General features: G+C 38.8%; 1 protein-coding gene across 7 annotated transcripts in view; it reads left to right on the forward strand.

The window, feature by feature from the left end:
- The window catches only part of meis2 (Meis homeobox 2), a 96,417-nt gene that overhangs the window by 62,246 nt on the left and 6,837 nt on the right, over nt 1-27,334 (forward strand). For 4 of the 7 annotated variants that reach the window (XM_012967805.3, XM_012967806.3, XM_012967802.3 and 1 more), the window contains exons 9-11: nt 9,655-9,731; nt 25,432-25,490; nt 27,127-27,216. In XM_012967805.3, the coding sequence (XP_012823259.1) occupies nt 9,655-9,731; nt 25,432-25,490; nt 27,127-27,216 (226 nt within the window). Of the gene's footprint in view, nt 1-9,654; nt 9,732-25,431; nt 25,491-27,105; nt 27,217-27,334 lie in introns of all 7 variants that reach the window. The other 3 variants (XM_012967803.3, XM_012967804.3, XM_012967801.3) reach the window with 1 other exon arrangement.

Genomic DNA, 27,334 nt, shown 5'->3' on the forward strand with positions numbered 1-27,334 from the left:
TGACAGGATAGGTCATGAAAAGATCCTTGTAATATCATGTTACCTTGGCTAATGGCCAGAGGGTCAACGGAAGAATCCAACAGACGGGGACAAAAGACAACAGGCAGGTTTATCTCTTCCAGTGTGTCACTTCGCATTGTATAGGCAGGAATTCTTTAAAGTTCAGTGCTTCTGAAAAAAAAGGTTCCCTTTTCTATCATAGCATGGCCCCACTTCACCCCCCCCCCCCCCCCCCCCCCCCCCCCGCGTCGTCTGGATTAAAGGAACATAACAATAACGCTAAAAAAAAAGTTGTTCTTACTGGATATAATGAAGTTTTAACAAGCACAGATATGTTTATAAATAATCTTGTCCTCATATGTAATGAAAGACACAAATTTGCCCAGGTACAATAACCCACAGCAACCAATAAGATGTTTGTTTTTAACAGGTGACCAATTAATGCTCCCTGCTGTTGGGTTGCTTTGGGTGGTTACACCTGTAATAAACTTCTCACCTTTTATTACATAATTCTGCTATATTACAGAAGTCTGCAATGTTTTAACTGTTAAATTTAACAGTGTGCTTTTGTTCTGCCTGTCTGAAAACTGAAAGGTATACACCCACTGTCATTTGGATAATATCAGTAACTCTAGTAATCAGATATCAAATTTAACCTACAACAACACTAAACCAAAAGTAAAATAATTTTAAAGTAAGTACGTTTGCTGTGGCTCTTCAATGGATGTTCATGGCCACAAACCTGCCCAAGCTCTCTTTACATGTATATGACACCATTATATGACAACATTTTATTGTAAACTGGCTGCAGACATACAGGATATTCAACCACTAAAGTTGGACACAACTTCTAAAGTGTATATATGTGTTTTAAAAATAAAAGAGCACCATTTCTATAATATAAACAAAGTTTGTATAACACTCATGACATTTTCCAGAAAAGAGAACTAGGTGTATATTGTTGGCTATATTGAAATCCAGTTTATGCTGCCGAACTAAGTGTAAATGCTTATATAAAAAGAAATTTTAGTAAAAATAGCCTTTTAACTGAAAGAAATAGGTGACTACGTAAGTCACCAGCTTCATTTCAGATATCCATTTAATACTGACATGATTTGATCTTTGCAGTATACTGATAGTTTGCTATTCATATGTACAGTGGGATACAAACTAAATACAGTCAAATGTGTTGCAGATATGCATATATCTAATTGCTGTATGAGGGATCTCTCCCTATGTAGGTTATCTAATAAACAATATAAGAGCCCTTTATGATAACAGGTGCAATAGCATGGCATATCAGTCGGCCGCACATTGTGATCTAAATCTGTAATGAGGCGCACGAGATGGTAAACCTGTTTGTGTGTTTGAGCTATTAGACCCGCTCCCTGCTGTCTGCTGGCCCTGTATCCTGGAGAAGGTTTTTCAGTTTTTTTTCCTCCACCCCTTTGGAACATATGTTGCTTTGCACATTGTGCTTAGAAGATTTAGCTTCTTGCCCTAAGCAGATTAACCTTTTATGTCTTCTTTAAAAGAAAGCAAAAATCTGTTTTTAGTTTAGTAACCCTTCGGTGAGGTGGGGTTAATACAGCCAAAGGGACTGCCCTACAGCAGAATCCTTGCTTTCTTCTTTTAGGAATATAGTAAAACAGGATTTATGTCTTAAGTGTCTTAAAGTGTAGTTTTGTTAGTTATGCTTATGACAGGAACTTGGATGGCTTTTTGAGTATTTATTGTGTCTTAAGAAATGTGAACTCTGTCAGGGACAAAGTCTACTCTTTTGTCAGCCCTTACCGTGCCTACATATACTCTTTTTGTGACATATAATAGTCCTTGTATCATTGGAGTGCTACCATCCTTCCTGTTGCACATACGTTCTGAACTGACCCTTTCTGTGCATTCGTTTTCAGAGTAAAATGTATGTTTTGTTGCTGCACTGCTGCCACAAAGCTACATTTACTTTCTGCCCTGCTGCCAGAACTGCCCTATTGCTCCAGGCTGATTTTTGACCCCAGTGTGACCTTCAGCAGGTGTCCAATAAGAGAGCAGCACAGAAAGATCAGAGGTCACCTTGCACTCTCCTTGCCCAGGCCTGAGCATGGCTTGGCTGAGATTAACTAGAGCTGGATCCCAGCCACCCTCTTTGGCTAATTAAAAATAAAATGAAGGGTGTGTTTTCTTTTAAAAACACCCCAAGCACTGGCTGCATTTCTAACCTTTGCCTTAGCATGCTGGGACCAGAGACTGGGTTGTAATGGTAAAGGGATACAGTACAAAACAGAATGACAAGTTGGAAAGAAAAAACAAACATTTTTTATGGTTGATGATACCTCATCATTACCTCATTCATTAAATTAAGTGCAATTTGTACTGTATTTTGTACTGTATCATGCACCACTGGTGTGTGTCTTAAAAATATAAAGGTACTTGTTCTAAAGATCTCTTATCCTTTGTTCCATTTACCTTATTGATGGCATTGTTATACCATGACCTCTTTCAACGTATTTAAAATTGTGTAGCATCCCCTTCTCTGGGCTTTTGGCCATACCATGTCCCTATCAGAATGTTACTGGGTATTGTGAGCAAGGTTATGTGAGGCGAAATAAAATTCTGTGACTTAATATCTTCTGCTAGATGACTGGGGCTCCTGAGCCACTAATCTGACAATCATGAACACCATTCTTTAACCGCAAGAAAAGAAAAGACAGTAAGGGAACAAATTAGTAATTTTCACTTCCAAATTATATTGTCTTATATATTGTCTTATGGAACAGAAATGTGAATGTTAGCTGCTCTTGGCTGCCTCTTACACATTAGATACAAGTTACATTTTACGGAGGCAGAAACGTTCTCTTCCTACAGTGTCAGTGACACTGTCTAGTGTTGGGGTCCCTTTTTAGTATTTTATGTACTGTTGTTTTATTTGATTTTTAATTTTAATATATTGCTTTGATGTCTGTTCCTTTTAGGATCTTTTGTGCTTCATGTATCCCCTTATGATTTTTCGTATTTCCTTTATGAGAGGCTAAAGGCCAAAACCCTAGAGTGTACAAGATTAGGTTCGTTAAAGATCCATATGGTGCCCACCATGCCATTAGTTATTTAAACCAAAACATTGGAGCTGCGATACCATGAGCAAATCTAACACTGACTTCATTTTTGCTCAGAAAATAAAATTGCATTATTATCTATGGAATTGTGGGAAAAATCTCGGAAAAGCTTTAAAGATACATGTAGGCATATTACAAATGAAAAGAAAACTTTGTAAACACAGATAATGTTCTTTTATTTCATTATTTTCAGAGGATGGTAATGGTAATTTGTGATGAATATGCTTTGTCACAGCAAGAGAACACTGGCAAATTTTCACCATAGATTTTTCGCTAAAAAAACATTTCGCAAAAAATCTTTGTGAGGGGATGGTCAGCATGTGTGAAATGCACAATATAGGAGGTAAACAAAATATGACAGGATATGATGTTTTTGTTGGAATAGCAGTCAGATTACATTTTGTTCATGGCTAAATCAGAGTGCCACTGGAATTATGTGATGCCGTTTGAGCTTCGTTGGACCAAATGATCATGGTATAACCAATCAGATCATATTTGTGTTAATGTCACAGATGTGCAGGTGGCTTGATGGTTTATGGCAATGACACATGTGGCAGGGGTGCAGGAACCATGATAGGGCAAGTATATTTGGCCATTGTCTTTTAGGACTTTACTGTTGATTGAAGGAATATTTATATAGTTTGCATTATATTACTGCCAATTCTGCACAAAATAGTGTATTGCTTATGCAAATAGAAAATGTACTTGATACTATATAAATAGACCTAAATGGAAACTCAGGGTAAAATGCACTTCTTGGATGCTTGCGTTGCATATGTCAAGTTTGACATGCAGCTATAAATCCTCTATGGACCAGCAACATCAAGCAAAGTTATTATAATAAATGTATTTTTTTCTCTTTTAACTGTATAAACATTAAATATAGATAAAAACCACAATTTGCTTGCATACTTTAATGTATTATGTGAAATACTGCCATATAGTAAATCTAGAAAGGTTACTGCATCTGTGGCAGAGTATATAGTTAGATAACAAAGGTTTCCATGACTGCATGGAATTCATTGCCCTATTCTTCAGGGCTCCTTTAGTCACAAATGCAACTAAGAAGAAATAGTTTGGATGCATAGCTGAGTGGGCATTGATGCCCATGCATGCAGCTGATCATTGCACTCCTTTAGTGTACAGTGATAAATTGTGTGCAGTAGCATGCACAGATGCAGAAATCCTAAGACAGAATGGGATATCCTGGTTTGGAGTTAAAATTCCTAAAAATCTTAATGTTCTTAAATGTGTATATATACACACACATATATATATAAATGTGTATGTTTGTTTGGAGCCCCATTTGCAAATGCATATCAAATGGATGTGTAGAAAAGATTGGCATTTGCAAATATGTAATTTTTTATAATTAAAAAAATCTTTATTAGGTTAAAAAAAGATTTTATTTATATTATAATACTTCTTTATAAATCCTGTAAAATGTTTGCGTTGATTGGATTGTGCTCTGTGTGCATTGTTTACTGCTGAATAGACTGATCAGTTGTGCGCTTTTTGCACACTTCATTATGCCAAGCAGCACTGTGACTCACAGAGCACTATATAACTGTTCAGTTTCTTATTTTAAAACGAATCCTCCTCAGGGACTCTCCAACTTCCTGCTAACACTTCCCTTATCCATTTTACTGAGACTAATGAACTCCCAAACCAAGTTACCATCAGAGCTCAGTTCAAAGATCAAGTGTCATTGTGTCAATACAACCTGTTCTTATTTCATTAACAAATATAAACAAGTGTCAATTTTGAATCCAATGAAAACTACCCAATTACTATTACATTGTTACCATGTTCAGTGGCTCTTGGCCACAGGAAGGGCATTGTAGCTATTTTTTATATATGTATTTGTCTTGTTATTCTTATTAGTATTGCTTAACCTATTGTACTTATCTTGCTGCAGAGGGCCCACTATTTTGGCACAAATGCCATCTTCACCAGTGGAGAAAAGACCCATTCACTCCTCTTTGTGTAGTTACGGCAATTAATGCAATCTGCCTGTCACTGCACACAGGTGGGGGATTTTAGCCAATAAACACTCCTATTTGCATTTTCAGTCCAAAATCTACTCTATTTATGCTTTGCTTTCAGTCCTGTCACTACATGCATAGGATATGTGCAGAACAGATCTGCTTTAAATGCTGGTAGAAAAAACGCTACATGTGCCATAGGTCTTTAGGGTAATGCCACAATGGGCTGATTCTTGGCCTGCGTATAAATGAGCCAGCCCGGGTCAAGACATGTGGAGTGGATTTTGGCACTGAAATGCAGACTATGTATTTTGACGCCGAAATCTGCTCCGTACTGTCACAATTCTAGACAGTATCTAAAGTAGAAGAGAATGGATTTATCCTCTGAAACCAATGCCTTGGTCTTGGCAATCTCTCTCCTTATAAAAGCTAATTGCTGGGGAGGATCAAGCCTGTGACTGAGACCTGTGCCTAGGTCACAAGACACTTTTTCCAAGAAATGCTACCTTGCAGGGAGGTGCCTATGACAAATATGACTTAAGGGAAATAGTTAGGACCACTATAGGGGGTATGGAAGTTTACCAATTTTATGATCATAACTCAGTTGCAGAAGAAGGCTGATTCTTAGCCTTCCACGAATCAGCCCCATGTGGCATTAGTCTTATGTATTACAGCAATGTGTTACCTATTCTGAAGGCTGAGGGCAGTATACCTGAGCTCCTTATTTACTTTGGTGAGTTTCTGCCCAGCTCTTTTTCTGGGCATTTGCTGTCCTAGAAATTTCCTAGAAACCTCTGGTGCTGAGTTGCACTCAGTAATGCCTTTATACTCCTAGATCAAAACAATGCTGAAAACTGCTTTCCAAGATGCAGGAGTATGCCCAAATATTTCCCAGTAGCCCATGTACCACACAGCAACCACACCATGGCTAGAGACCTGAACAAGGGTTTGTGTGTGCATGTCTATTTATTTATATTTCTTGAGCACCAACCAGCATACGACAGATGGCTTCCTGTTAAATATTTAAAACCTGTTTTATCCTTATACCTCTGTGTGTGGAGACACTTCCATCAGAGTGCTTTATATTGCTAATTAATTTAATTACACCCACGCTGATCGTGTGTTCCCATATTTTGTATTATAATCTCTAATGTGAGCTGTGGCCTCCCACACCAGCTATCTCTACATTCTTACTCCACCTCCTTTCTGGTTTGTGCAAGAACATTCTGTGTTTACCTGTGTACACGAGTTATTAACTATTTCAGAACCAGATGGTTTAACCATTACAAGCATCTACTTATGACTTTTGATTAAAGTTTCCTTTTTCTTTTTTGTGGTGTTGGCTCTTCATTGCTTAGCTCAGGTATTGATGGACAACCATGCAAACTTTTATGTTCAGTAACAAGCAGTAAAATTAGGGTTGTCCACAAAAGAAGGGTTATTATCCTTATCCATTGGGGAACAATAGTTATGCATTGTAATATAAGTTTCATTGTACACTAGTGTCTATGCAAGATTTCGATAGAACTGATATTAATGAGTTGATGAATATCAATTTACAATAATAAGAAAGATCAAGACTTACCAAAAGTTTTTTTGGATCTGAACTGTTTCATACGATATTCGGTGCGTGTATGGCAAGTCGGCGAGTCGACCGATATCGCAGGAACCTGCTGATATCGGTCGACTCGCCGATCGGACCAGTTAAAAGATTTTGATCGGGCGCCTGAAGGCGCCTGACCAAAATCTGCCTTCAGCGCTGAATCGGCAGAAGAAGGTAGAAATCCTATTGTTTCTTCCTCCTTATCTGCCTCTTTCAGCCCTGAAGGTTAGTGGCGGATCTGACGATCTTTCGTGCGACCGATGGTTGCTCGAAAGATCGTCAGATCGCCACGTGTGTGGCCACCTTTAGAACACCTTTAGAACTCCTATCTGGCTTAATTACCCCAGCATTCAGGCTGGAAGTCACAATGGAAGATGCATTGTAGTGGGCCTGAACAGAGAGATAAACATTAAATAAGAATAACAATACATATGAAGCTTCACAGTTAATCTGTTTTTTTTTTTAGTCCTGGGTTAGGGACAATGACAGCAAGAGAGCATTTTCAGTTGAAGGCTAGTTTTAGGCTAGAAAGATTTAGAATAAGAAGGCCAATAATTAGAAAACTATTAAAAGCATGACCAGTTGAACTTCCCCTTTAAATGTTGACTCAGAACTATGTTGATTTTATTGGGCAGTACAGCTCTTAACTTGTGTCTAGATTTAGTAGCTGTGCAGGCTAACAGTTTTATTGCATGCTCCAAGCAGATAAAGCCCAGATTAAATATTGACTGTTTTAATAATCTAAGGGCAGAGGGCTACTGTACCTACAGCTAGCAGGTCTATGTGACATTGCACATTGTGCCTCACTAGGGAGCAGGGTGTTGGGGCACACATCAAGCAGGTCACAGGCACTATGCTGGAGGGCATAGTTGTCATCTAATGTGACAATCACAGTGCCCAAATTCTATAGTTCTGCCACAGGTATGGAACATCGGATTGGTGCTTCATATCACATATCACGTAGAAAGGCTTGGCTCTGAAATAATTCTGTCTTCAGAAGGAGTGTCGCAATAGGTGTATATGTTGTGTGTATTTGCCACAAACAACTCCAGCTGAAAATAAAACTGGACTGGTGCATGCTTAGCTGCTATTTGATTATGACAGAAACTTTTGGGGTTTATTTAACGTACAGTATGTTTTACTGATAATAGAACCCAATTTTGAGCCAATTAGAGCAAAGTTTGTGTGGACCTTGACCCTGTGGCAGCTAATGTGGGAATGGTGCAACCAGATCGAAGTAGAGAAAGTTGCCTGTCATTGTATCACTCTGCGAAAGGTGCTGGGAACAATGATTCAGCACATATGTGCCTTATGTTTCTGTGGAGCCATAAAAGGATTACACTTTACCCTTCATTGCCATTTGAACAAAGAGGCAACAAGAGGCCCATATCCTTGCACACAGAACCAGTTAACAGCTTTGCACTGTGTGGGTAAAATTACCATACCCTCCCTTCTGTAAATGATGTTTTCAGCCAATTAAAGTTCCTATTCTCCCTGCAGTTGGCGGCTCTCTGTTCCCAGCCACCATGGGATGGTGATGAGCAGGATTTCTCGTCAGAGCTCATTCATTATCTCCATTACGTCCAGAAGAATAGGTGGCAATGGCATTGTTGAAAACAGTCTGTGGGTTAGGGGTAGCATTTATCATACAGGCTGTTCACAACAGTTAGGCAATGGTGGGACAGGGTAGGGTGTGAGAGCATTCTGCTCACCCAATGCAAATCACCCTGTCCCTCCTTATATATGATGATCTCTTCCAATGCCTGGACTAAGAACTATTAGTGGTTTTGATAACAGAGAGCAGGTCATTAGCAGTGTGGGCAAGCAGGGAGGAGGAGCAGAAAGGGGGGCAGACGAGGAAAAAGCCTGGGTGTAATTACATGGATTCAATAGCGTGGCTGCTGAAGAAGCCAAAAATTTGTCAGCACCCGGCAATCAGAAAAAATGTATTTTCATTTTAGCCTTAACCCACATTAACTCAGCATTATCATCTTTGTCTGTTAACATTTGTCCAATATTAAAAGCCTTGAGTATCAATACAAACAGAATTAACCCTATGATGCCATCACGGTCTGTTGAATGATTGCCATTTGCCTTAGTGGAAGTCGCCAAATGCTGCAATCCAGGACCCTACTGTATTATTAGTCCAGTTACATATTATTACTTCTCTGCATCCTAAATTGCATCTTAGTATTTTTCCTTAAAGCCCCAATATATGTGCATTTGGCTCACAAACAATGAGCTGTTGGTTTAGTTTCTATCTGGCTTGTTTAGAGTGGGAGGGGGAAAAACGTGCATTAACCATTTCTCAGTGCTTTCTAGGCCCGTCTCTGCTAATTCCTTCATAGAAGTGGAAAAGTTTACTTGGTGCTGAATGGATAATATTTATTCTTCGACTTGGGCAAATGTGTTGGCGATGGAGCATTCTACCCTGTGCAAACAGAGCAGTTTAAACACAGGGGATGGGACTCTTGTGCCTTTGCACAAAATTGTATTACAGAAGCAATAGGGAGATAATGTTTGTTTTACACATTCCCTGTCACTTTGCAGAGAGAACTATAGTAAAATACTTTTGCATCATTTAGCATATTAAATAATGCCTATATTGTATTATTTTCTGGAACCAAGGTGTTTGCAATGTATTGAAGCTACTATGGCTCTTTAGGCATTTTAGTGCTGTAGATTAAGTACTGTAAATTCTTGCTTACAGCCAGCTCTGCATGAAAAAAGCATTTTTCTAAACAAGGGTGTGGAGAACGAGGCATAGGGAAATCATTCAGAACAATTTATTTTAGTGTGCTCCAAATACTTCTTTGATTTTCTTTGAATTGCTTAACCATTTTTGTGCGATGTTGGGTTTAGGACTCGTCAGGTAATAAAAATGATGGCTCTTGCAGAAAGCATTTAAATATGTGGATGTTTTATTCTAAGATCATTGCCTTTTTATATATTGCAGCATCCATACCCCTCAGAAGAACAGAAGAAGCAGTTAGCACAGGATACGGGACTGACTATTTTGCAAGTTAACAACTGGTAAGAAAGCATGTATATTTCCAGTGTACAGTGACATGTTTGCTGGTTGAATAGCAAAACAAGTTTTTTTAAGAAAGGTGATAAATTCTATTTACCAGTTATTCAAGTACATCTTATAAGTGTTCAACATTGCACAGCATCAATAAGGTCATCAAAATGGCTGTTACATGTGTAGGAACAACCCACAACGAAAACCCCAAAAGAAACAACTTTTTGATGGACTGAATTTCTTCTAGAAATATTAGTTACCCTGCATGCAAATAGGGTCTGATGTAGTCAAACCAAAGCAGTTGTTTGTACTAGTTAGATTGCCATCACATCCTTGGTGTCAGTAGGAATCTAATTGCTTCTATGTGATTGTATACTTTTCAACAACTGTTGCCATAAATAGCTAATTTGGAAGGCCCTACAGTTGGTTTTCTTTATGAAGTGTTTAAAATTTGTAAAAAGTCAGATTAAGTTAGATTCTATGTTTCTTTGCCAGAACATTTTTCTTCACAAACTGAATCTAACCAAGTCTCACACATCTCAGGCGCAGCCTTATCAAATAGCAATCATTTTCATGGTTCCAGCAATCAGAAAGATGCACTAGAAAAGTAGCTAGTGTGTTTATATGGGAACAAACAGCCACAGGATCACTTGTACTAAGTACTTAGTTTGGTGTGCTGGTTGCCCAGCACAGTCTGCACTACTCTTGTCAATACGTTGATCAATTATCATTTTCTTTGTTTCTATAATAGTCTTTGTTTTGTGATATTGCAGCTACTTACTATCCATTTGTTGTTGGCTTATGATCTCATCAAAGATTTTGACTCCTGTTTTTTGAAAGCAAGATATTTTGAATAGCCACTCATACACTGTGTAACATTTGTAGAACAGCTAATTTTTGCTTTGTTATAAGAACACATGAGATGAGTAAAGAGGTGCTTTTAAATCAAAACCACCTACACTGATACATTGCTGTAGGTTCATACAGTAGTTTGGGTAATGGAGGGGCAACAAATTCAGATATTAGATAATGCTTTCTGGTTTTAAATTAAGGAAAAAGTGACATTTGATCAAAATGTGTTTTTAGTAAAAATGAATACTAATACATAAAGAGGAATATCCTCCACCTATTCCTATTTTATAATATATCATAGATGTGTTATCAGTTATGTTAAGTAACATGCTAGAGACTTCTTTTGCATGGCAGCCGTAAGTTTGATATTTGGCAAAGGAAACCACAATGTCATGTCATCACTATACGACTACATAGGGTTGTTAACCTTCTGACTAAATGTCTCTCTGATATCCTGCATGGTAGAAGCACTATCTGTTTCATAATCTATGAACAGAATCCCCTTTGCCTCACTTTAAAGGTATATGGACCCTATGTGAACATAGCTTTGAAGTGAATATGAAAATGCTGAAACTGTTTAGATTTTTATGGTCATACTGGAACAAAACATGTGTTTTAGAGAGGGCAGAACCTTGGCTCATTGGTTAGCATTGCTGAGGGGCAATAAACAGCCATAAAAAGAATGATCTCAACCTCGCCAAATGAACAGGTTTTTCCCTGATATGCCCACCTTGAGGTGGATCACATTGACAGGATGCAGGCCGTCAGGGTGAGAATCCCATCTATGAGCCAATGTGCTCCTTGCCTGATGGGATTTTTAAACCTGCCCAATCAACATACAAACAATATAATAAGCCCTGCAACCTGCACACAGTTAACCAACACAGACATATTGTGTACTGAATGCAAGTTGTGGTGGATGCAAATGTGATGACATTCTATGAAAATGCACTGTATTGTGCGTAAAAAACCATAGCAATTTGCATCAGAAAAATGCACTTTAAACCTTGCACTTACACTTTGATCATAACTGAGGCTTAATATCTCTTTACCCATGCCCTCTTGGAACATTGTAGAAAGAGGAGGAGAGATTAGCCTTACCTTCAACAGTACTTTGAGGAATTAGAGAGGAATAAGAGACATCCTGCCTATGACTTTATCTACAAAGGGTGTGAATCTTTGAGGGTGAGAGTAGCAGCAGCCTTTTCTGTGATTCTGTGACCCATCTTGACAACACACAACCTGCTTTGATATTTCACAGCCAGTCCTAAAAGGATACCTCTCTGTCCAGATTATCCCTGACTGTATGAGAGAGACACATGGAGAAAAAAGGAGGGGTTGGAGAAAGAGGAGCAGCAGGATTTGTAGACAAAGATCAGAGCCACGAAGAAATTATATTGGATTTACTTATCAAAATACAGGGCCCGGTTTTTATCACAAGCTTAATTTTGTTCGGTACATTCTGGGGTGATGTTCAGATTAATTGAAACGACAGTTCTCTTTTAAAATTCCGGGCAGCGTATTTGCACGGATTTCAGGACTAATACAAACTTAATTACATGGGACTCTATTTTATCATTCTAATTCCATGTAGCCAGCTCTGTATTTACAAATGAGAAGCCTTTGCCTTTTATTCACAGCTTTCCTTAATATATTTATCAAAGCAGGTTCATTTACAAAGTGCTCTATCTGTAGCGTGCAGGCAGGCAGACACCAACAAAGCTGTTAGCTTTATCAGCCTGAGCTCCTGATGAGCCACCCGTGGGTCAATTGATTTTCGTGGTTCCTTGATTCATTCCCCCCCCCCCCTTCATTTTTTACGGATCACAATGAGAGACACGCTCTGAGAATTAGCCAGTTTGTCTGACTTATCAGTCAGCCAATTTTTTTTTCTTTGCTCTTTTCCCAAGCTACTTAAGTTGGCCACAGGAACTGCTGTTATCAGAGTTTAATGCACCCTATAGTGTGGATAGCATTTCAATTAAACCAGTAACCACAGCTTACATGCAGCCATTTCCATGCTGAGTGTAGTACAGAAAGTGATGCGCCCAGCTAGGGAGGCAGAAAATTGAGTTGCCTTGCTTCTGTCACTGTGATTAATGCACAAATAAACTGCTAACCTGGAAAAGAGATGAGACTGGTGCACAGTACAAGGGGAGGCTTATCTATTCACTAAACACATTCACCTCTTTTTTCATTCAGCTTCTTTTTTCAGACCCTTTTCTCTGTATGTTAGCCAGCTCTGTGAATCTGTTTCCCTTCTTCCAGAGGTTTAGGAAAAAATGTAATGGTGCTGGACTTTAGCCTGTTTGGTTCCCTTGTATTTCATATGACTTTTTAACCTAGATAGAGTTTGACATGTACATTTTATATGATGTATGGTGGCTCAACAATCAACAGTCCTAACGTGTATCGTACAGTTTGTGAATTGGACAGGTTTGAAAATTACATATGCTGATGCACAATGCCAGCCAGTGCACGTTGCATAGGCAGATAAGGAAGTGCTGTTCCGATTACTTAAGCCCAAACAAGTGGCATGATAGAAAGGAGGTCATATGATGTATGGCAACTTGTATGGTATTTCCAGCTCCCTAAGGGTAAGAAACCAAAGAGCGGCTGAGTCACCTGCAATAAATCTCTGCAGGTCATTGCAATTATTTATTCTCTTTGGCAAATCTTGTCCCAGTTAAGTAACTCAAAGTCAAGTTTTTGTCTACCATTTTATTTGGTACTATGAATTGCAGAACCAGGAAACATTTAAGCTACTGCCACACGGAGCAGAAACTCCCCTTTTCTCCGATCTGCAGAATGGTGTGTTTGCACCCAGAAATGCTGCGTCAGACATGGAGCGGATTGTGCTGCAAATGGGAATTCACATGCTAAGGCACAAAAATTTGCTCCATGTACCTGCGTCTTCGCTGATGCAGAACCTCTGTGTGCAGACACACCATTCTGCAGATCTGACTGGAGGGGCGTCTTTTTCGGCCCATGCTTATACGCAGGCTGAGAAACCTTTTCATGTGGCAGTAGCCTTACTCCAACCAGCTAAAAGAGATGCTTTTGATATGATACAAAAAACATGGGGTTCTTCTTTATCCATAGCAATATTTGTGTCTGTGGGTCTTATGAATGCATTTTTACTGCTTTCAATCTGTACAGGAAACTGTGCTTGGCAGTTTACAAATATAACAAGTAATGAGATTTTTGTGTATAATGTACAGCATTTACAATATTTTTGTTTAATTTTTCTGTTACATAGTCCTCTGTATCCCATAGCCAAGTCATTAGCACTTGCTGGCCTGCTATAAAACAGCTATTTGTTTACGTGTGTGCCTGCATGCGCATGTGTGTGCTTAAAAGCAGTGGAAAAGTCTGTTTGTCTTATTCACCTTTGAGGGTAAACAGGAGATTTGAAACTCTCCCTAAATTGAGGTGATAAGCTATCAGTCTCATTAGCAAGGGAGCAAACTAAGGTTTCAATCTGGTTAAAGGTGACAGTCTCAGGAAGTGAAACTGTGCAATAGATTGGCAGGTAATCATCACTTAGCGATTACAGGTGATTAGAGGCCGGAAAAGAGTGTAAAAGGGTTACAGGTGAGTTCAGACTTAGATAAAGTCTATGCCTATAAATCACCTGCACGCTCCCCTCTGAAAATGGAATATGCATTTAACAGGACACCTCCTAGTTCCCAAATGTATTTACTGAGCTCATGTATAGGGATGCACCGAATCCAGGATTTAGTTTGGGATTTGAGCAAGATTCTGCCTTTTCCAGCAGGATTCAGGTCCGGGCAATCCATGACTTTTTGTCATATAAACATGGAAGTTGAAAAATTATCGCTGTTGGTAATTTGCATATGCAAACTAGGATTTTAATTTGGCTCTATATTCTGCCAAATCTTTCACTAAGGATTCGGGGTTCAGCCCTGATCCCAAAATAGTGAATTCAGAGCATCCCTACTCATGTATCAACAGTTAGATGCTTTTTGGATGTACTTAGAACTGCTGGGGGTCATGGTTCAACAACAGTTGAACAGTAAGATAAATATCTTTGTTTAGTTCTTTGTATCTTTTAGATGGGGAGACAAGAAGATGGTTACATTTACAGATATATCTGTAAGTTCTCAGACACTGAAAGAATGGTATTCCAAGATGGGTGGACCAAGATATTCCAGTCTACTTACTCTTATTTTTTCAGAACTTCCTGAACATTTTATATGGGATTTCAGTGATTTTAACTCCACCATAGCAAAATATGCACTTTATTGAAAGTCAATAGATGCAACTTCTCTGTGCAATTATGTATATAACAAATAAGGCCTATGGGCCCAACTGCAAGTTTTATGGGCTTATTTATCAATTTTTGAGTTTGTGAATTTAAGTTTGTTTTTACAAATCGAATAAACTTGTATATTAAATGCTTGTTTATTTGTTAATAAGGAAAACTCATTTGAAAAACAAAAATTTGAGTTTGAAAATATGGCTTTGCCTAGGACAACTACTATTAACTATAGAAACTCACAATCTTTTAGATGGCAAATGTTTACATTCAAATTTTGAAGTTTGAGTTTTTAAAACATACTTTGAAGTTTTTTAGCATAAAAACACTCGAATCATGAAAATAAATCAAACTCGTACGTTGATAAATCTCCCCCTTACAGTTGCACTGATTTCCCTTTATGCCTGATAGAAGAAGGCTAGTACCACCCAAAAACATTGCAGTTCTTACCCTTACGTCCTGCTTAATTGCACTGAGCAGGGAAGATTGGTGATTTTTGTTGGTTTCTGTTTGGTATGTTAGATGAAGGCTTTGTCCCTTGGAATTTGCAGTCTGGGGGTGTGTTTTCTTTGCATTACTCCTTTCCTGCTCATTAGGCTATAATCTGCACTCACAAGAAAAAGCAGTAGGGGCATGGACACTGCTTACCTTAGTTAATATAAGTATCTATTGACAGGTGAATTTAACCAGTAGTGGTATGCTGTCGCACAGGCCCAGTGCTAGCCGGCCTGTAGAACTTCATGTAGTATAACTGGGCTGAATTTTTCTACATCTTATATGGAATCTTTAACTTATGACTACCATTCTGTTTAATACAAGAGTCATTTTATCTTTAATACATCTCAAGGAAAAAAGAGAACGCCCTTGTTTGTCTTTAACAATACATTTGTGCTGTAAGTACTACAATTTGCTTTGCAATAAACAATGAAATGTAAATGCACAAGTAAACACCAAGTGATGCAACTGTGTGTTGTACTTATGTCCACATTTGCATTTGAACTCAGCAAGAAAAACACATATAGAATATCACTTTAACCATTTCGTTTGTGCTCTATACCTACTGACAAAGACATACAAGAAGTTTTTGCTTTTCAGCAAGATTGTTGTGCATTGCAACACATTCTTGTTTTTTCCACGATAAGCATTACATGTTAAACCAAAGACTTTCACTATCTGCAACTCTTGCTGAGTCTTTAGATTTAAATGAAAACAAAAAGGGAACTGTTTGTGTTCCACGTAATTAGCAGAAATGACTCACAGGTACATGTGGATATAGTAACTATTCATTTTTTTGCACTTGACAAGCTCTTTTATATAGTTCTGAATTACCACACATATAGGGAATATGTAGTTTTAAGGATCTGGATTCTGTTTAGCCAGAGGCACGGATTTGGCCGAATCCGAATCCTGGTGAAAAAGGCCAAATCTTGGCCAAATCCCGAACCGAATCCTGGATTCGTTGCATCCCTAATTTCAATAAATAAAGTGGAAGGCCATGCAAACTCACAGAAGTAAGGTTCTTATAGAATGGGAAGACTGAGATGCTAGTGAAAGAACTTGACTGGTCTGCACAGAGCCCTAAGCTCAACCCAGCTGAACTACTGGATGAATTGAAACCCAGGCCTGATCCCCATCATCAGTGCCCAACTTCATTAATTTTCTTGTTACTGAATGAAACCAAACCTAACAATGTTTCAACATTTAGGTGGAAAGCATTAACAGCAACGAAAAGATCAATTTACGATGAATACCCTTGGTTTCAAATAGGATTCTAAACCGGCAGTTTTCCGGATATTTTTGGCCATCTACTGTAGATATGATAATACACCATTATTCTTACCGTTTGGCATGTAGTAATCAAGCCCATAAGCACATATTGTAGACATGTTATGATTACGTTATGAATGGATCACATTTGTTTATGAAAATTGGTGGGTTCATATTTGTTATTTTGACTCAGTATTTTGGTACTTAGGGTACTTGATTCTCTGTGCCATGTATTGAAAATGATGATTTCATGGTTAAATAAAAGGGCAAATAAAATAGTAGCTCATGGGGGGTCCTTTTCAAGAGAAATCATTCAAGATAAGGAATCAGCAGCTTTCATAGCTAAAGGGCTCTAGAAGATTTCAAGAGAACATTCTTGTACAGTGCAGTGAAATTGGCATTAGAGCACCATGCCGGTGTTTGGGGTGCATAGCTGATCTAGCAGATACCATGCTGCTTCAAAACAATCTCATACTCAATCTTGAAGAGGTACCTATGAAAATATATCTTTTTTATCAGGAGATGAAAGGCAAAATGTATACAGGGAGGGGAGTTTAGAACCAGATGATTCTCTTTTTACGAATAAGCAGCTTAATGCATCTTGGCACCCAGAGCCTGCCTCAGAATGCCTGGGGCTCTCTGTGAGCAGAATAGCAATTTTATTACTTTGTCATTAAACCAATTTCACAGCAGTATTGTTTGTTAATGAGCAGCGGCAAACGAGCGGAGATGTCACACACTGCAATAGCAGCGAGATTTGTGTCCCAGGCTTGGAGCAGAAAAAATGGAAAAGGCCATAGTAATAAAAGGAGGAGAGAGAGAAAGAGAGTAAGTGCATGGGGGGAAATGCAGTTTGAGGTGGAAGGCGAAGTGCATAGGAAGCGGCGGATCTTGTGTTTATGAGGTAACTGTTCCTGTAAGGAATAAAGGTCTGTAAGGCAAGCAGTTAAAAACGAAGCCCATAAAATTAAAACCAAATTAAAGTACAGCTCAGGATTACCCAACCTAGTTATGTGTGGAGAAAAATATAACCCCTTCATTACTGCAGGGACACTTTTATGCACCGCAGGGTTAACATTACCTTAATCATATTATATCGTTAGCACAGTTTGCTTTAAAAATATCTAACACTATAAAGTTGCCTGCAAGGTTTATGTTAATGAAAATTGCAGTTAAGCTTTAGTGATCAGGTCAAGCCATGGAGGTGTGTATCATTATACTATACTGCTATTATTATTATGCACAGTCCTGGGCAGATCCCAGGGTAATGGAGAATGCATTGGTTATATATACAGAAGTGTGTGAAGTGATTTAGACCAAAATACAGTGTAGAAAGTTATATGTAATAAAGGTATATTTATAAAACTACCCCCCCACACACAAAAAAGGTTGAATGTCTAGCACTGATCTCTAGATCAGCAGAATGAAAATACTAGTACTTCCTTACAGTTTATGAACAGTCTTGATCCCTGTGCAACAAACACTTCCTGCTGTTAGAAAGGGTAAGGCAGTAGAGAAACCATATCCCTAAGGTCCTGGCATCACTCTACAGCTGGTAAAGAGCAAGACAGATCGATTCATTTGAATACTTCCATCATTATTTATTATTCTCCATTACAATGCTTCAGGATACCTTCTGAAGACAATTGTGCAGTGAATCGTTCAGAGCACATTGCATTTTCAGGAATCACTTATCTATTGCCTTTAGCCTAATTTTTGTAGTTGTGGCTCTTGATTTACAGTTCACTAATTTACAGTCTTTGTTCTGCAATATATTTTCATAATCTAGAAGTCAGTATATCACAAGAGTGCAGGAGGGTACTAAATTATATAAGGAAAAACCTGGAAAAACACTAAAGATTCCATCTTCATAGCAGGATTGAACGAGGCAGAGACAAGCCTCAGCTATCATTGCTTATTAAGACAAACACAAAATATACTCTTTGCTCGGCAAGGTTTGGAAAGTAGTTTTAGAAATTCTTGAGAGAGCCTTTATTATAAGGGTGCCCTTTTTGTTATTCGGAAAAAGTTTAACAATGGTCTTCTCCTTCGTGTCCACCAATTAGGAATTGTTTATTGACCTTGCAGAGTCTACCTACGAAAAAGGGTTGCATGTAAGATAAATGATCCATTGTTTACTCATTGCCAGGAAGATACTAACCAAATCTTCACCTGCCAGTAAAAAAAATGGTGGCTCACAGGGCTCATTAGGACCTAGAGTCATAGAATAACAGAACACAGAGTAGGTTGAGTCAGTCAGTGCACAGATATGAGAAAAGGGAGACTTGAATAATTGAGGTTTAATGTTCCCTTTAAGTAAGCGGCTACAATGAAATTGAATTTAGATAAAAGTATCCAAAGGCTAAAGGGGGGAGATTACAGTGGATTTCTCAAGTTGGCTGTATAGATAGGCAGGCTAGAAAATATCATAACACAGCCAGTCGGTCAAGGTAAAGCAATGTGCCTGCACTGAGCACACTCCCATCTGTAGTGCCATCTTACATACACAGGTGTGTTTGTGCCCCAGGCATCCTGGCCACAGTCCATTCCATTTACTGCAGCTGAATTAAACAGCAGGTAATATGTTGAAGAGAGAGCGAGAGAGCAAGCACAAGGGGGAAAACAGGAGCATCAAAGGAAATGCCTGCGAGCTTTGTTAAGGCCAAGAAAAACCCTGTTTCAGTTGTCAGAGCTTGTTGATGTTGTAAAGAACGGTGCATTTTTCCCTGCCTCTCTTCCCTTCTCTCTGCAATATGTGGTTCTGCCTTAGGACAGAAAGTAAAACAGAACGGATGAACAGAGTTCCACTCCATAAATCAGCCGTTCCTCTATCCCAGATCAAAGCACTGACATGCTCCCTTCCAGCCTACTTGTCCACTTCAGCTGCTTGATGGACAGGTAACATCTGGACCAGAGATGTCTCCCTGAGACCTAGAAAATATCTTCCTCAGAGCTAATCAGGGGTAGAAAGGCTGAGGACCTACACACTCTCACCTTCATCTCTTCAAAGCTCCCTTTCTGTAATTGCTCCATTTCCAGGGGCATTCTTTTTTTGTTTTTGTTTTGTGTCCGTTTAAAGAAGTAGGCTCATAGCTGCCTCGTGGAAAGTGTGGTCTCCTTTCCCACAAGTACAAGCGAGGACTCCCATGTCATTATGTGTCTGAATACTTTCTTTTTTGGAAATTATTATATTGACGTATTTGAAAAATAGAATGCAGTGTGACCAAATGCTATGGAAAAACTGTTATTGTTGCTTCAAATTTCCTTTTATTATCACACCATTCAAATAAATTCACAATCAATGTGGTACATACAGCAAAAATATGGCTCCCATGTATTACATACTGCAGTCTCTGGCTCAATGGGGTTTCTGGTAGTTTTAGTTCTAGCAATAGTATCTCTCAAGCCAGTTATTAGTATTGTATTAAAAAATCTCCTTTGGCTTTGCAGCTCAGCACCATGTAGCAGAGGAAATGTTACATCAGGAGGGCCAGTTGTATGCAAATCAGACTGATATGCAAAGTGCTAAGGCTTGTGGGGGCCTACATTTGCTATCTCTTCTTCCCAGTGGGGACACAACATATGCAAAACCCACAGCAAATGCAGGCAACTACCATCTGCCTCCCTGCTTCCACCTGGGCAATGGGCGACCATCATCATCATCATCATTCTTATGTAAACTAACTCTAGCCATTCTGCCTAGTTATCATGCTCCAGGTGTGCCTCTATTCTCACTTGCAGTGTCATTTTCCCTTTCATAACCAACTGTGTCAACAGTGCACATAGATATCCATATTGGTACCCTTGCTCTCCTTTTATGCACAGTTTTATACAGTAAAGTTATAGAGTATAGTACAGTAAGTTATTTCCATCAACAGTGCTATAACATTTATACACAAGTGCATACAAACACCTCCAGTCCAGCTTGCCGTCCAGAAGACTCTGCTGTTCTCTCATGGTTATGATTTTTGATGTGTCAGGAAACTTATACTATAAGGGTGAGCTGCAGCCATGTATGTAGCTGGAAGGCAGGGTTTTTCTTAAAAATGACTGGATTTGAGTAGGCCTAGACTGGGATTCAAAATAGGCCCTGGCATTTCAAGAGGATTCCCTTTGAGAAAGGCTTTTTGCTGAAACGTTGGGGTAATTCTCATCTTTGGCAAGTGTATACGCTAACTTGTGTGTCTTCTTTTGCCTGTGCACATTTTGTGGTATGTATTATCTTAATAATCTATGTTCTTGTTGTATCTTTGCAATTAAAATTGATTGTTGTTAAAAACTCTTTTGTATATTATATAAATGATTATACTTTTTAATACTACCACTGTGCTTGTATTTTCTGTGTGCAAACCCTTATTCTTTTTAAAATTCCTGGCATTTCAAGTGCACAGAGGACCAAACAGCCCCCCCACCAGTGTCTATGGCATTTTACAGCAGCCCCTCTGGCATTTGCCAGTATCCACAGATTGCCAGTCCGGACCTGGATTCAAGTATCCAAGCCATCAAATTTTAGGGGGATTTTGTTTAAATTGAAAATTGCAAATTTGACCCAGTCGTTAGGTGGCTGATTTTTTTTTGGTATAGTATTTGATATTTAGCCAGAAATAGGGGATTTGGTGCTTCCCTAATGTATACTGCCACTGCTCCAATGGATCTTCTGAAAATATAAATGTGAAAACTTTAGGTGAAAACTATATACATTTTCTCCAAGCCTTCTTAATAAGGAGCCAACAATGTTGTCCAAGAAGCAGCTTTGTTGGGCATAGGGTGAATTCTAAATTAATACTGCATTAATGACAGATTCAGCAGAACTCTGTTGTGGAAAGCTGCTTGGGAGAAATGTAGAAAGCCAAAGAAAATGAAAGCTTTACAGAGTGTGTTTACCAAACCGAGCAGAGCAGATTTCTGCTACATTGTTTCAAGAGTCAGAACCACAGAAAAAAAGGATTAACAAAAATGCCTTTCCATTGCAACTATGTTTATAAATAACTTTACAACTATTGAACTTCATGTGTATTGGAAGGTGTTTTAAAATTTAAAACATAGATAGATAGATAGATAGATAGATAGATAGATAGATGATTGATAGATAGATAGATAGATAGATAGATAGATAGATAGATAGATAGATAGATAGATGATAGGCATATGTTGATGAAATGGTAAATCAAGTTTCTCACCATGCTAATTTGCCGTAGCCCCATGTTAGAGCGCACTGGAGCAATCAGAGAGGTCTCCCAGTTTACTAAACATTTCTGTGTAGTATCCAAAGAAATGACCCTTGTTTGAACCTTCAACCCTCCATTTAATGACTTGTTTGAAGACAGCCTGGAGTCCTGGGTAAGAGGTGTGTTGGGGGTGGGGATTGCTAATGGTTTCCAGGCCTCAGAGGGTCTTTGTTGGGGTAGAAGCTTGCTGCGTATTCTCGTATCCAATGGTGCTGGTCCAGGAAGGATATCTTAGTATTGATTATTGATGCTATATCATGGGGATTCTGATTTGTAAGCCAATAAAATCAATATTTTAAATACTGCATGCTATTTAATGCAATATTAAATCATTACCCAAATTAGACTTTGGTGCAATTGGAACGTCCTTCTATTCCACCAGTGGGTTATGTTACCAGTCATTAAACTGAATTTTTTTTTTTGTATTTTCAAGTACTAAAAGGTGCAGAGACAATGAGGGGTTTGGTGTAGTTTTAAAAGGAAAGGTTGTAAGTTCTGCCACCTTGCACTCTACTGTATCTATTGGCCCACATGGGTTCATATATATATACAAAGTATATAGATATATATATATACATATAGATCCAGATCCAGGTATACATAGATCCAGAGTTTCAGTAGCATTTACAGTGTGTATTTGCAGCAACGGTAGTGTTTAATCCATAGGAGGTGCAGGTCTATGGGGGTCTGCTTTATACTGGTACCTTTTATTTGTTTAACTCGAAACATGGAGGATTAATGGCAACAATTACCAGTTAAGGTAACATGAAAAATTGCAGGCACTCATTCTGGGATTACCATCTAAATTAAATCCAGCCTTAACGGCCCAGTGACTTATGGCTCTGCATGTCCTTGTCAAATAGGGGACCATTACTACCTGCTTTTAGGGAGGGGGTGGAGGGAAAGTTCCCTCTGTGCCTAATGCCAAACACATGTGTGTGTTAAGTATACACACCCTATTCCCTTCACATCCCTACTGGTAAATAGAAATGGTGCATGCCAGTTCCCTTGGGTTCAGGTTAGTGCTATGCCGTGGGCGCCTTTAACCCTTCACTGTCTAACAGCTGATAAATCTGTCATTCCCACCCCAACACATTCTTTATACACTTCTTTGTCTGATTCCTGTACCTTCCCAGGCTTAATTCAGGCTCAGGCCATCACTGGGCAGCCAGTAGATTTAGGAGAGTTGCCGGACCTTCAGTGGTAAAATAATGTATGTTTTATTTAGCATCTAGGGTTGCAATTTGGTGTAGGCCTCAGTTCACGCTGATTTGTTAATGATTCCAAATATACAGCATACCTTTTGCATTTAAAACTTTTGGTGGTTAAAAAGAGATTTCTATGTCTGCAGTAGTTGCTCTATAAACAGCAAAGTAACTATAAGTGTGTACTGCTCACACTGCCACTGTTTATCCTTAATACCTATCCCAATTATAATCTTCTGGCTCGGATGCATCGATTATTTATTTTATTTACTCCATGACTAATAAGTACTGTCAATAAGTGCTATATTTATTAAGCATTAGCTATAATCATTATCCATGCAACAGCTGTAAAAAATATAGGTAACTGCAGAACCATTCCCTTAACATGCTTGCATGGTCACCCATGACTCTCTGATGGATTTTCCTGCTGTCTGCAGCTGGTGCCCACACATTCCTCAGTGATCGAGAGGCCAGCATTTGGAAGCACCGTCCCTTAGGCCAAAATCAAGGCCTACATAGTTTCGTATCTAGACCACTCTCTTTTGCACTTTATATTTATACATCAGTGACAGAACGTTGTGGCAAGGTCATGAAAACTGCAATTTCTTGGGCTCACATTTGGCACCAGAGGGCAACCCTAGTTGGCACCGACCTCTGAATAACCCCTAGTTTTAACGTTTGGGTCAGCAGGAGGTGGTGTATATTAGGTGGGAAGAGTGGGGGCCTCAGTCCTGAAGCCTACTCTATAGGCTCTGTAAGGCTGGCAATAAAACTTGAGACAGTTTAATGGATGTCTCTGCTGACCCAGGGAAGCCATGTGAAAACAAAAGCCTGGACTTCATTTAGATCTGAATGGGGAGTGCAGCTATGCTGAAAGATCTGAGGGAAGAAAAACTGAACTCTAGAAAGCAATCTTATAGGTAGTATATATATTATTGAAGCGTGAATGCATTTAACTTAAAGGAAACATATAGTAACTCATGGTACAATGAATAGGTGCAGACATGAAGTTGTTTGTGTGTAGTGGCTGGTGGATTGTGTATGACAAACTCTAGTTGCAGATAGCCAGCGGCATGCTAAGATCTCTGTTAGGGCATGTGTGTTCAATTGGGTGGTGTGTTTTTATTCGTCACGGCCAACAATTTGATTTCTTCTAACTCCCTAATCTAATCAAACACAAATAATTTTGCTATTTTGGACAACTTTCTAAATGAAGCTTTTTAGCCAGCTTTTAGCCAGTTAAAATGCAAAGGTTGATGCCCTAAAGGGTTAGCTTAGTGCTTATGATGTCACAAAGAGTCTGTCTGTGTAAGCTTCTTCGATGACCTCATCTTTATAATGATAAAATAAATATGGACTTGACACACGTTTCACAGTACATCATACAAAGGCAGCTTTATTCCTTGGAGAGAGCATGATGTATAGAGTTTGTTGGCATATACAGTATATAAGGATAGACAGAATGTATTATGCTTTATTATATATATTTATTTATTTATTTTTATACAGTGCATTATAATAATTTTATAGCATACAGGAGTTAAAGTATTTAACTATAAATGAACAAACAAGGGTTACAAAACCGGTAGAAAGCTTAAAGATGATATGGATTGAAGTGGTGCATTCGTAATCAATGTCTAGAGGACAAACAACAAGGTTGCCTTCATGAATCTTGGGGGGCCCCATATACCTACCTTACCGCCTCTTGATCTATCTGATATGCCCAATCCCAGACTCTATCCACACAATCTTAACCCCATCCCTTTTTAGGATAATCCAGGCTCCTACCTGAACTTGGCCCTTGACAGGACTTCTGCCTTTCCTGCCTTGACAGCTCTGCCAGTTATGGTGATATTTGAGGAGACCTCCCATTTGCTTTCCTTATTACTCCTAGAAGCTCAACTTAAAGATGGCTGGAGGGTGCCTATACCAATGTCTAACATTACTTTAAAAAATGACTTTTAGTATAAAAAGTATTGTACCGTTGTAGGAACTATTTTCTTCACTTTCTTTGGAGGACCTTGCCACAGTAGCTTGTAGACATAGCTATTTGCTGGCGAAATGCTACTTATGCATGATACTCCCCACATAGGATCTTCAATGCAAAATGATTGGGACCTGGGTTTTTTCTGTAATATGGGACACCATCTGTTATATCTACTAAATAACATTTTAACATTAAAAAAACAAGAATTGAATGAAATTATCATGCTGAATGGACAGTGAAAGCCAAAAACCAAAGGCATTACAAAGTTTTCAGGATTGGATACCAGGTGTAAAGTATTTGGTATCTTATTGTAACAAACACCTAATATTTGCAGCATTTTGTACATCACTTTGGCACTGTTTTCACTACATTGTGTGTTTTCTTCTTTTGCAGGTTTATCAATGCCAGGAGGCGAATAGTACAACCTATGATTGACCAGTCAAATCGAGCAGGTGAGAAGCTGATTTCCTTTTAATGGGTTAAATGTTAGGGCTTCTGTCATTACTTTCAAGCAGCCAAAGGTTTAAGAAACAGAGAGGCTCTCAATAGGCAGTAAATAAAATGCCTCAGCAAGACATTCTGGGAGACAGTAGAGACAAGAAGAGGGGGCAATCTCGCCCCCTTAAATCCCAGCATCCCACCATAGGGAGCAGCTAATTGGTGCTAATTGGAGATTTCCAGAATGCTCTTGGTACAAATGCAACCCCTCCTCTTCACAAACCACTAATTGGCGCAAAGTAGTGGGCCACAAGGAAGCATATTAACCCTCATAGTGCTGGAGTGGGTCGCTTTGGGTGCTTTTACCGGGATGGGTTAAATTTCTCATTGCTTACCAAGTCCCACTTAGCAGCTCCCGGCAGTGTAAGGAGGCCATTCTCATACGTGGCCCATTGTATGTATTTTTTAATTGCCTATTCACACAAAGCTGGCTAGGCTTGCATTATAATGCGGGATTTTTTAGGTGTATGGTGAGAATGTGTGTGGGGGAAAACAGAGGGCGGGGAAGAAAGGTCCTAAATTTCTTTGGAAGGAACTTCCCATTAAAAATCCCTACAAACTTATTTAATGACTTCGGCTCTAATGAAGATTATCATGAGGATTATTTTTCTTCTTGGCTTGCCAACGTGTAATACATCCAAAGCGCCATTAAAATACTAGCTGTCTTATTTCTATTTTAATGCTGGCACGCACACACAACCTCCGTATCTTCTCTAACTCCTTCAGCAAGAGCAAAATCTGCTCATTTGTATACGTTGTCATTACTCCTTTTCCAAAAATGTTTACATTATCATTTGGACGGGGGTTTATGCAAATAGGTTGCTTTAAATTGGTTAGGATAAATGATTCACCGTACTACAATTACCATGAGTGTTCACATTTTAATTCTGCCTATCTCTAATTATGCTTAAATCAGAGCCTGCTATACATGATCACTGTTTGTCCTGATATATATGCATTATAGGCAATAATAAAAATGTTTTACATGGGCAAAGGACTACTAAAAAAAGCACCATATGGATTCATGTGGCTTAGTTACCATTAAGTACAAGCTACTGTTTTATTATTACAGAGAAAAGAGAAATCATGCAAATAAAATAAGAAGACTTATTTGCTTTAAATGGACATTATGGGACAATGCATTCCTGGATTTCAGAGCTTTCTGTATAATGGTTGTCCTGATAATAGATCCCATACCTGCATTGATGTTTCAGGAGATTTAATTTCTGTATAAGGGATGAATGCTACCACACTCCATCATCTTAACTCTGTCCTCCAAGTCTAAAGCTCAACACTGCCCTCTGAGTCTACAGTGTGAATGTTCACTTACTTAATGAAAAGTTCACTTCTGTAGTGTTAAACTGGCCACTGCATAATTCAAGCCATTAATTTGTATCTGCCCCTTTTAAGTTTGTGTTGTCTGATTTGGTTAGACATCACTTGTCTGCTACTTATATTTCTGTGGGATGCAAATATGTGTTTCAGTCCTGAAACTGGAACCTTTGCTGATTTTCTGGTATGTCTCTTCTTCTTTTTTTCCTCTCTGTGTCCACGTTTGACCACAATCAGGTTTTCTTCTTGATCCTTCAGTGAGCCAAGGAGCAGCGTATAGTCCAGAAGGCCAGCCAATGGGAAGCTTTGTTTTGGACGGGCAGCAACACATGGGAATCAGGCCAGCAGGTTAGTTAAAACTTATTCTTCAGACACCCACTGATATCCATTTGTTGAATTACACAGAAATTGCCAATCCCTTCTATTAACTTATAATAGGGGTGCCCCTGTGAGAACCTTGCTTTAG

This window comes from Xenopus tropicalis, chromosome 8 (assembly GCF_000004195.4).
Source record: "Xenopus tropicalis strain Nigerian chromosome 8, UCB_Xtro_10.0, whole genome shotgun sequence".
In the NCBI taxonomy this organism is placed as follows: Eukaryota; Metazoa; Chordata; class Amphibia; order Anura; family Pipidae; genus Xenopus; species Xenopus tropicalis.